Source organism: Xyrauchen texanus, chromosome 22 (genome assembly GCF_025860055.1).
Source record: "Xyrauchen texanus isolate HMW12.3.18 chromosome 22, RBS_HiC_50CHRs, whole genome shotgun sequence".
Taxonomy (NCBI): Eukaryota; Metazoa; Chordata; class Actinopteri; order Cypriniformes; family Catostomidae; genus Xyrauchen; species Xyrauchen texanus.
Window position 1 is genome coordinate 36,704,017 of NC_068297.1, and position 12,354 is coordinate 36,716,370.

General features: G+C 37.9%; 1 protein-coding gene across 6 annotated transcripts in view; it reads left to right on the forward strand.

The window, feature by feature from the left end:
- The window catches only part of kiz (kizuna centrosomal protein), a 93,534-nt gene that overhangs the window by 27,825 nt on the left and 53,355 nt on the right, over window positions 1–12,354 (forward strand). For all 6 annotated transcript variants that reach the window (XM_052153245.1, XM_052153244.1, XM_052153247.1 and 3 more), the window contains 4 exons: window positions 1,522–2,089; window positions 2,213–2,450; window positions 10,759–10,878; window positions 11,266–11,433. In XM_052153245.1, coding sequence (XP_052009205.1) covers window positions 1,522–2,089; window positions 2,213–2,450; window positions 10,759–10,878; window positions 11,266–11,433 — 1,094 coding nt within the window. The remainder of the gene's footprint in view (window positions 1–1,521; window positions 2,090–2,212; window positions 2,451–10,758; window positions 10,879–11,265; window positions 11,434–12,354) is intronic.

Consider the following 12,354-nt stretch of genomic DNA (forward strand, 5'->3'; position numbering starts at 1 on the left):
GTTTCCATCTTTGAAAATTCCCAGAATTTTGCAACCCTAATTGTGACTAAACTTTTGAAACCATATACACTCACCTGAAGAATTATTAGGAACACCATACTAATACTGTGTTCGACCCCCTTTCGCCTTCAGAACTGCCTTAATTCTACGTGGCATTGATTCAACAAGGTGCTGAAAGCATTCTTTAGAAATGTTGGCCCATATTGATAGGATAGCATCTTGCAGTTGATGGAGATTTGTGGGATGCACATCCAGGGCACGAAGCTCCCGTTCCACCACATCCCAAAGATGCTCTATTGGGTTGAGATCTGGTGACTGTGGGGGCCATTTTAGTACAGTGAACTCATTGTCATGTTCAAGAAACCAATTTGAAATTATTCGAGCTTTGTGACATGGTGCATTATCCTGCTGGAAGTAGCCATCAGAGGATGGGTACATGGTGGCCATAAAGGGATGGACATGGTCAGAAACAATGCTCAGGTAGGCCGTGGCATTTAAACGATGCCCAATTGGCACTAAGGGGCCTAAAGTGTGCCAAGAAAACATCCCCCACACCATTACACCACCACCACCAGCCTGCACAGTGGTAACAAGGCATGATGGATCCATGTTCTCATTCTGTTTACGCCAAATTCTGACTCTACCATCTGAATGTCTCAACAGAAATCGAGACTCATCAGACCAGGCAACATTTTTCCAGTCTTCAACTGTCCAATTTTGGTGAGCTCTTGCAAATTGTAGCCTCTTTTTCCTATTTGTAGTGGAGATGAGTGGTACCCGGTGGGGTCTTCTGCTGTTGTAGCCCATCCGCCTCAAGGTTGTGCGTGTTGTGGCTTCACAAATGCTTTGCTGCATACCTTGGTTGTAACGAGTGGTTATTTCAGGCAAAGTTGCTCTTCTATCAGCTTGAATCAGTTGGCCCATTCTCCTCTGACCTCTAGCATCAACAAGGCATTTTCGCCCACAGGACTGCCACATACTGGATGTTTTTCCCTTTTCACACCATTCTTTGTAAACCCTAGAAATGGTTGTGCGTGAAAATCCCAGTAACTGAGCAGATTGTGAAATACTCAGACCGGCCCGTCTGCCACCAACAACCGTGCCACGCTCAAAATTGCTTAAATCACCTTTCTTTCCCATTCTGACATTCAGTTTGGAGTTCAGGAGATTGTCTTGACCAGGACAACACCCCTAAATGCATTGAAGCAACTGCCATGTGATTGGTTGATTAGATAATTGCATTAATGAGAAATTGAACAGGTGTTCCTAATAATCCTTTAGGTGAGTGTATATTGTAACATTTATTCCAGTGCAATGCCTTGCCCCATAAGCTTCCATTCTAGGTTAATTACTGTTCACTTGATTGTTTTTTGCAAACAGCGAAAAGTCAAAATTATTTTCTGTGGTAAATATACAGTATGCTGTTGATAGAGCTTAACTGGAAATTGTCCTTTTAAACAGTGATGTGATCTGTCTTCCACCACTTGCATCTACCATATGTACATTGTTTCACTCGCATAGCACCCGGAAAGTTTCCTTCTTTCCAGCAAATGGGGATCACGGCAGAGTGCTGTCATCTTTACGGGTAACCAGACCTCCAACTCATCAAGACATGGTGTCACAACCACACACTCGCCATCTGAGACCGAGCTGATACCTAATCACCCTTCATTCTCTCCTCAACAAAGTGGCCTATTGATGCACCCCCATGTTTCAAAAGCCAGCGGCGCTGCCGTCATATCTGATGACATACTTAACTCTGGTGATTTCCTTGAGGGCGGTCGTGTGAGTGACATGTATGAACAACAGATAGAGTCTGATTGGGACATTTCTCAGAGGGCAGGACAGCAGCACAGATTGGAGAAACTAGACTCACCTCGCACAACCTTGAAGGAAACTGAAGTGTCCCCTCGATCTGTGAAGAGGCTTGCAGCCATTGTGTCACTAGATTGGTGTCCAACCCATAGTCCTTCTCCAGTCACCACTGATCGAAAAGATTTCTTACAGTACAGAAATTCTGGAGATGAGGATGTGGTAGTTTCTGCAGAGGATGAAGGTGACTCAGTGCTGAAACGTCAAGATCTTGCAGGTGTGAATTCTGTCAATTACTGCAAAACAATTTTCATGTCTCGCCAGTGTTATTGTTTTTTTTAATGATAAACCCAATTGATACAAATTATACCTACTCACAGTTCTCTTCCATACATTTCAGATCACTCTAAAAGCAGACGTCCCAGCATTCCTAGTCCAGCTTTTAAAATTAAACCAGGGCATACCGACAGTGATATTTCAGTTTCACCAAGTCAGATTTACCATGGTCATCACATCTGGAGAGGAGATGTTGTAATTCAAGGGCAAAATGAAATACCCACTCAAGTCAACAGGGGCACACAGGAGAACACTGACTCGGAACACTCTGCAAGACCTGACTCTCCCAAACCCCTCAACAGGTAAAGTTGTTTTGTTCTTTTTGCTGTTTTCCAAGACACGCTCATGATTAAATGTCACTAAAATTTTAAATGAAAGTATTTAATAGTCCTGTCATAATTATTCATTGCTTTATCATTAATAAATTTTTTGAGACATAAAGGGAATTTTCAGAATGTTCAAGTTGCAACCCAAAAACGAGAAAAAAAGTGATCCTCTTTTTGTAGACTATATTCTATTCCTTCCGATGTGGTGTGATCGCTTTGTCTTTTATTTGATGATCAGCATTCCCATGTACTGTAATGGTCAGATGCTGACACACACTCATTTTAACATCAAGCATTATGACTGCTTTGACATAAGTGATGTAAAATACCAATGGTCTCACGTCACATGTCTTGTGACCAATTGTGATATTCTAATGTTTGGCTGTCAATCGATTACAATTTTTAATCTAATTAGTTACATGACAAGGCTATTAATTAAACAAATTAATCTCATTCATAATTTTTTGCTGAGAAAAGCCCCCAAATAAAGATATTTCATATAAATAATGTTAAATAATTCAAATATTTATAAATATAATATGTATGGCCCATAATAAATATATATAATACGGATTGAAATTCAGTTTAAAATAAATTGCATTATTGTGGCAGATTAATAATTATTGATTATTAGACAATACAAAATATGGCTTAAGAATATATTTTGTGTTTTATTCTCAAATCATCAGCAATCTGTTTTCCATAGAGTTCGTCAATGTGTCCAGTTCTCACAAGATGCGTTCTTCCGTTCCGTCTGTGCTATTTTTAATTGTCGCTCTATATAAATGTGCCTGGCTTACTAAAACCTTAAGCTCTGTTCCTCACACATCATGTGACTTTGGACGTCTTTGAATGTAACATGAGTCATTTGGAATCAGGTGTTGGAAGATGATTTGGATTGGGGTGCTGAAATGTTTGGAGGGGGGATGCTAGCTAGCAATTCTTACGTAATGGTCAACCTTAACACTGGAAGTTAGGTTAACACAAATTGCACTAATTAAAATATTAAAAGCAACTTGTGGGCTATTTTACACCGTCATGTAAAATAAGCGATCCTGCATGGCGATAGGACATAAAAAAAAAATTATTAATAAAACTTGTGTCCACCTTACAGTACACCAAAGTTGAACTTGCGCTTTGGAGTAGAGAAGATTAATTCCTTTTTTTGGGTCAGAATTTTTGTTGTGTTTGTTAAATTTTGATTTGGATGAACACTAAACAAAAATCTAAAATTCGCTTTTGCACCATCAACAAACTTCTAACTACAGTTAATCTCCTGTGCCAGTATCGTACGTGTGCACATCAATCAAGAGGAATGATATGATGGGCTAATCCTGTACCCAGAAAGAAATCATAAAATGTAAAATGAACACTTGTCCCTCGAGCGTGCATGCTTGCTGCAGCTAGATTATAACGTATTGGCTCAGGATTTATTGAATCATAATATATGTCACTGTGCATTTCTTATTGTGAAGACAATTGGCAATACGCAGCTTTATTAATATGAGAGATTTTTAATTTTTTTTGTTAAAGATGGATTGAAGTGAACAGAATGATGAGAGAGGGTAGTCTTCACCCCATTATACACAGCAACAAAATATGTTTTTGATTTGTTTTGTTTTGGCTTGTTTTCCAATATAAATATGTAAACCTTTTAAAACTAATTTTTTTTTTTCGCAACTATACTGCAGAATAACAAATTGTCATCTAAGAATTATGAATATGATATTAAAAATACAAATACTTGCATATAAGATATTTAGAATTGCTTTTAGAGAATAGATCTTGAATATACTGTAGGCATATTTTGTCTTAACTGCACAAGTACGCTGCACGAGAGTTTGTTTGTAGCATGCTTAGGCTGCTTAGCATTGCTTATTCTCAAACGTTCATCGTTATATTCATCGTTCATCGTTATATCTTTTGTCATTTTACAGCGTTTCAGGTTTTTCTTCTTTTCTACTTTTTCAACTGTGTGTATTTTACCTGTTGCTGCTGGTACCTAGCTAGAGTCTGTGTTTGTAGCCTGCTAGTTTTTTAGTATCACATATATATTTTTTTTCAGCCTTTAATCTTTAACATCTGCCGTTTTTAAGCGCACATCGGGTTTTTCCTCGTATTATAAATTCAACTGCGCGCACATTCCACCTGCATCTGCGTTCTATTTTTATCGTGATTAAGCTGCGTGCGTTTTTAGCGCGCACCCGTTTTTTTTCTCCTCTGTGGTACACAGATTATTGCATCGATCTCAAAGCACCGCTTATCAAGAACAACCAACAACAACAAACAATGTTGTGAGGGATTCACATCAATCTCAAACGCTCACCGCTCAGGAACAACAAACAATTTGCGGTAAGTCATGTCATCCGCTCATGTTATTTCTTCCTGCATTGCATGTCACATGTTTACAATAGCCTCCTCCGTCAGCAGTGAGGGATTTACATGTGATAAATGTAAGGAATTAGTCAGGCTGACGGAGAAGGTTAATGAGTTAGAGACTCGCATCCGAATGCTAGTGGAGGTCAGTGAGAAAGAGAAGCCGGTAGATACTGTTTCGGATGTGAGTAGTACAGATTCCGTCTGTAGAGCCCCTGCAGCAGGGCATTTGGGTGACGTCTCGGCGGCATAATCGCTCAGCAAAGAGACCCCACTCTCCCGTTCCTGTTAGGGTTTCCAATCGATTCTCACCACTCAGTGATACACCCACTGAGAATCATGTTGAAAGAGCCCTTGTTATTGGCGATTCTATTGTAAGGAACGTTGAAATGGATACTCCTGCCACTATTGTTAATTGCATTTCGGGGGCCAGAGCATCTGACATCAAATAAAATTTACAAACGCTAACGCCAAACGTAGCTTTTCTAAAATCGTTATACATGTCGGCACTAACAATGTCGGAGATCAACATCCAGTCGGAGATCACTAAAGATAATGTTAAAGAGGTGTGCGAATTTGCAAAAATTATGTCAGACACTGTAATATGCTCTGGTCCCCTCCCTGCTCATCGTGGTGATGAGGTTTATAGTAGATTAGTGTCACTGAATGGCTGGATGTCTGTGTGGTGTCTGAAGAATAAAATAGGATTTATGTCTATATTGTCCATATTGGAAGAGTTTTTGGAGTAGACCTGACCTGCTAAAGAGAGACTGACTCCATCCTTCCAGGGAAGGTGCCACTCTCCTCTCTAGTAATTTGGCTCATAGTCTTAATAATGATAGTATTTGACTAACTGGGGCCCAGGTCAGGAAGCAGACAAACTGGTTAATCAGAACGTCTGCTAGCTGCCTTGAGATGTCACACAGGTCACATAAACTACAACACTGTAGAAGACTGTATCACCTAGATATCTTATAGAGACTGTGTCTGTTCCCCGAACTACCAAACACAATACCCTCACTAAATCATTTAGAAAAAAGGTCAAACTTGAACAAAACAAACAAATAAAAATACACATCACATAAAAATAGGGCTACTAATCATTTGATCTCTTTCTACCAAAGTACTAATTGTTAATGAAATGATTACAGATCATAAATGGGATGCACTCTGTTTGACTGAAATTTTTCTTAAACCGGATGAATATATACGTTTAAATGCATCTACTCCCCCAGGTTATTGTTATAAACATGAGCCTATTATTATAAGCATGAGCCTCGTCTGAAGGGTCGAGGAGGAGGTGTTGCTACAATTTACAGTGATGTTTTTGGTGTTACTCAGAGGAAAGGATATAAATGTAAGTCTTTTGATCTAATAATGCTTAATGTGACACCATCAGATATAAATAAAAAATCTCTGTCGTCTTTTGTCCTTGCTACAATGTATAGATCACCCGGGCCTTATTCTGATTTCCTTGGTGAATTTGCAAATTTTTTATCAGATCTTGTTGTCACTGTAGATAGAGCTTTAATTGTTGGTGACTTCAACATTCACATAGATAATGAAAATGATACATTGGGATTAGCAATTATCGATATTCTCAACTCTCTTGGAGTCAGACAAAATGTAACAGCCATAATCATATGCTAGATTTAATTCTGTCATATGGAGTTGATGTTGATAATATCGAAATTCTGCAGCAGTGCGATGACATCTCGGATCATTACCTCATCTCTTGTATGCTGCAATCATCTAATGTTACTCAATCTACACCATGCTATCGTTCAGGTAGAACTATTCTTTCGACCTCTAAAGATAGCTTCACTAATAATCTTCCAGATCTATCTCATACTTTCAATAAACACCAAAGCCCAGAAGAACTTGATGAAATAACAAAAAATATAAATGCAGTCTTCTCTAGCACTCTTGATATTGTCACCCCACTTCGATTAAAGAAATAAGCCCTGCACCATGGTACAATAATCACACTCATGCTGTCAAGAGAGAGCAGCTCGGAAAATGGAGTGCAGTTGGAAAAATACTAAATTGGAAATATTTCATGGTGCATGGAAGGATAGCGTCTGTAGATACAGACATGCACTAAAAGCTGCCAAGTCAGCATATTTGAGTAAACTCATAGAAAATAACCACAACAATCCTAGATGTTTATTCAGTACTGTGGCTAAATTGGTTAGGAATAAAGCCTCAACAGAACCAGATATTACGTCGCAGCACAAGAGTAATGACCTCATGAATTTCTTTACAGATAAAATAATCAGAAATAAAATTGGAATTATGCAATCATCTGTCATAGCATCTCAGAAAACAGTGTCTAATAATTTCCTCACATGCAATTTCAATCCTTCTCTGTCATAGGTCATGAAAAGCTAACAGAACTTATCGAAACATCAAAAGCCACAACATGTTTGTTAGATCCTATACCAACTAAGCTCTTAAAAGAGGTATCTCCTGTAATTTCAGAACCTCTTCTTAATATTATTAACTCCTCGCTATGCTTAGGACATGTCCCAAGAAACTTTAAAATGGCAGTTATCAAACCGCTTATTAAGAAGCCACAACTTGATCCTGGAGAACTGGCTAATTATAGACCGATTTCAAATCTCCCGTTTATGTCAGAAATACTTGAAAAGTTAGTATCCTCCCAAATATGTTCATTTCTACAGAGAAATAGTATATACGAAGAATTTCAGTCAGGATTTAGGCCTCATCACATAGAGGCTGCACTTATCAGAGATACAAATGACTTGCTCTTATCATCTGATCGCGGCTGCATTTTTCTTCTAGTGCTTTTAGATCTTAGTGCTGCATTCGACACAATAGATCACAACATTCTCTTGAATAGGCTAGAGAATTATGTTAGCATTTGTGGAGTTGCATTAGCATGGTTTAGGTCATATTTAGCAGACCGCTACCACTTTGTCTATGTAAACGAGGAATTGTCAAACCAAACAAAAGTAAAATATGGAGTGCCACAGGGATAAGTTTAGGGCCTCTGCTTTTCTCCATGTATATGCTTCCCCTGGGAGATATTATCAGGAATCGTGGAAAAAGTTTCCACTGCTATGCCAACGATACACAACTTTTATATTTCCTCAAAACCTGATGAAATTTCACAGTTCTCGAAATTAGCAGAGTGTATCAATGATATAAAAGATTGGATGGCCAGAAATTTCCTTCTACTCAATTCTGACAAAACAGAGGTACTAATTATTAGACCAAAAAACTCTAAAAATAAGCCACTACAATATAATTTGACTCTCGATGGATGTACTGTTACATCATCTTCAACAGCGAAGAACTTAGGTGTATATTTGATACCAATCTGTACTTTGAAAATCAAATTACCAGTGTTTGTAGAACAGCATTCTTCCACCTTAGAAATATTGCTAAATTAAGGCATATGCTCTCTGTTGCTGATGCTGAAAAACTAATTAATGCGTTCATGCGTTCATGACCTCAAGACTAGATTATTGTAATGCATTACTGGGAGGATGTCCAGCAACATCAATAAATAAACTTCAATTGGTTCAAAATGCAGCAGCCAGAGTGCTAACGAGAACCAAGAAATATGATCATTTTAGCCCCATTTTATCATTGTTACATTGGCTACCTTCCGTATTAATTTTTAAATTCTGTTAACTACGTACAAATCTTTGAATGTTCATGCTCCGCAGTACTTAAGTGACCTTCTACCATGCTATATTCCATCACATGCATTACTATCGCAAAATTTTGGCCTGTTAATAGTTCCTAGAATATAAAAATCCACAAAAGGAGGTAGGTATTTTTCATATTTGGCTCCTAAACTATGGAATAGTCTCCCTAACACTGTTTGAAATGCAGACACACTTAAGTCTAGACTAAAGACTCAACTATTTAGCCAGGCATACACCTAATTTATCCTCCAACCCACAATTAGGCTGCTTTAGTTGGGTCTGCCGGAACCAGAAACCAGAAACATTTATCATGATTTATAACTCTGCAATAAATTGAATGGCATCTATGCTAATGTTATTTTATTTGTTTCCCTGTCTCAACCTCGGGACTCCTATCCTGAGGTCACCAGATCTAGCTGGATCCAGCACCATTCCTGCTTCGTGTTGCTGAATGATGATGACTAAATGCAGCCGGTGCCAGCCAAACATCACTTCAGCCTATTATGATGGACTTCAGAGGATGAACTGATGCCAACTCCAACCATAAGACATGGAATACTTCATATGCCATTGTCTGAACCTTGAGTCTACATATCGTATATGTTGCTTATCAATTAAATCATACAATTTGAAGGGGTTGAAACTTCCATGAACTATGGAAAAACATTATTGCCAAATTTTCTCCTGCTCTATCCTACTCCTGTTCTAACTTGCATTTGCCTTTGGATATTTTATAGGTCACTTCATTAGGCCTGTGTCCTGCTGAACTAATTTCATTCTTGCTTAAATAAAAGTCTAAACAAATGCATGCAGTTACAGTCTCCAGTTACCTTTATCACTTTTTGCGAGGTGGGGGGATTATGGCTAGTGAAAATTCTGAGTGGCTAGTGACCTTGGAAATCTTCTAGCCACAGTGGCCGAAGTGCCAAAAAGTTCATTTCAAACCCTGTTTAAGATATAAAACTGTTAAAATCAATTACCCAATGTACATTTTGTTTATTTTATTTGTTTTTTTTTTTGTTGTTTTTTTTTTATTTCTTCCAAAACCCGACTGTTGCCCTCTATTGCAAATGATTCATGTACATTCGGTGTGCGTTCATTTAAAAAAAAAAAAAAATAGCCATACTATTTTCTGCATTGTTTTAGGTTACTGTTGTAGTATTTTTTAAATCTTGACACTTGTTAAAATAAATTAATTTATAAATAGATTTGAAAAAGTGCTACCATTGCGATATGTCAAGATGTCCCTAAGGGCGAACTTAACCTTCCTTATTTCAAAAAGCTGCCTCATAAGTGGTTGTAGGCAGTGTTTCAGGAGGAAGTAGTCCTCCACAATCGACTGTAAACTTGCATACAGGGCTGGCTCCATTCTGATGAATGCACACATCTCTACCTGCATCACATTGATGGACTACACTCTCGAAATTGAATACATAGACTATCATTTAATTGCCAGCAAAAGCCGTCATCAGCCAACTAACAAAAGACAATGCATCAATGTGAACTTCTGCAGGTAATCCAGGATGGACTTCAAAGACATTAGTCATGAATCTTTTTAGTAGTGATTAAACTTCTTTTTTTTTATTATTATAATTTTTGCTTAAAATGCTTGCTTAATTTAAAAATGTGAAACCATGACTTGCACTGCACATAAATAACTAATATTGACATTATATTCATGTTGTTTAGCCAGAGGGGAACTGACCCCCACAGTGAGCCTGGTTTCTCCCAAGGATATTTTTGTCCATTAACCAACATCTTATGTTTTTTTTGTTCCTTGCAACAGTCAAATTCAGCTTGCTCACAGTGGTTCTAAATACAATTATTATTTAATTTCTATAGACAATTTACAATCATATTTAATCAAACTACTCAATAATCACTCTAAGACTTTATAGATATTACCGTTTCATTTTTTTGTTAAAGCATGATTTCCTGAAAAGCTGCTTTGAAACTGTGTGTTGTGAAAAGCACTATACAAATAATAATGACTTTACTTTTTACTATCCAAACAATTCCCAATGGATAAGTATCCAGTTGAATATCCTGTTTCACTTGGAAACACATCACATTATTTTGAATCTCAACCAAAACAGAATTGCCCTTACAAGAAGTGTAATGGTAAAGACAGCTTGAAGATAATGGGCTAAACACAGTGACATATGGTATATCAGTATAAAATCAGTATAAACGACTCGTTTATTTGTTCTTATTGTTGTAAATTTACCCAGGCTATCCATGGAAGGATTGTGTCATCTTCTAGACTACATCGAGCAACGTCTCAGCGCTAAAGATATATGGCTCTACCGAAGCAGTACAATCAATGAGCAGAAACTCAGAGATATCATCAGGTCAGAGAGGGACGATGCTTTCTTTCCCTGCTTGATTCTTTGTCTCCTCATGATGGTATAGTGTTCAGATTTAGAGGAAATCGCGTTATCTTGCCTTCAAGTGCTTTTACTTTAAATTAAGTGCCATTAATTTGGCACAAACAACACTCTAGCAATAAATCTTGGTTTACAAAGGGGTTTTGAATAAATTTGAATTTTTATAGTAACCCAGTGTAGATCAGTTATGATAAAGTGTAAAAACATTTACAAAAGATTAACTTGGCAGATTATTTTTCTCCCTATTTTAAATGTGTCTGCATGCACTTATGGATAAATAAATCTCAGTTTGATATAGATGTGTATAATTACACTCATGCCTTGGCTGATGATTCTTTATATAATCTGCAGTATATGTAGTCAATGTGGGAGTCTGGACAGTGTGGATGTGCAAGCATGTTGTGCTGTGGTTCTGCAGCAGCTGCCCCTGTTGTCCTGCAGTCTGTCTCAGGGATGTCTGTTACCCAAGGATCTGATCAACACTCATTGGTCAACAGCAACAAAGCCAGATCAGATCAGGTAAAGTGCTTTCTGTAGTCATGGCATCTAATTATAAGATTTTTTTAACTGTTGTTTTTTCTTGTAATATGGTTGTATTGGAATAATATAGTCTGACTAATACACATTCAGAGGTGGAGTAGCCAAAAACTGTATGCAAGTAAAATTACAATTACTTAAAAAAAGAATTACTCAAGTAGAATTAAAAGTACTAACACTAATAATTACTTGAGTAAGAGTATGAAAGTATCCAATTGTAACACAGTTAAAGGATGGGAAAGGAGGAGGCGAGAACCGGCTTGTCAACATAAATTATATTTTAATGAGAAACTTAAACACATAAACAAACACACATGACGGACATGTCCGTAATTCTCTCTCTCTCGAGCCATCGTCACCGGCCGCCTTTATCCCTCGCGCGCCTCATCAGGCTGATTGGGGACCGGGCACGCGATATTCCGACCGGCCCCGCCCCCCTCCGCTCCACACCAATTAAAAGAGCATTCAAGTAGTGAGTAGCTTGTTACTTTCACAAATGGCATAATAGGCGCCCTCTCTGCGCTAAACTCGGTATTGAGTTTAACAACACGCGACACATGCAACAACAGCATCGCCGGTCTTCAAGCTATCCACAGTCCAGTTCCGGACCGGAGCACTCCTGTTTAATGTTGTCTGGTCATGGTTCAGTTACACTCTTTTCCATAACATGAACCAGCACATTTTAGGTGAGCGCATTTTATCACATCATATTCAATCAAATGTATATATGCAAATTGTTTATCCCCTGGGTGCAGTCAAAACTACAGACTTAAAAATAAATTCAAAGCTGTTACAGAAGTGATGTCAGCTCATATGCACAACCTTTTTTTCTCAAAATATACAGTGCATCGGGAAAGTATTCACAGCACTTCACTTTTTCTACATTTTGTTATGTTACAGCCT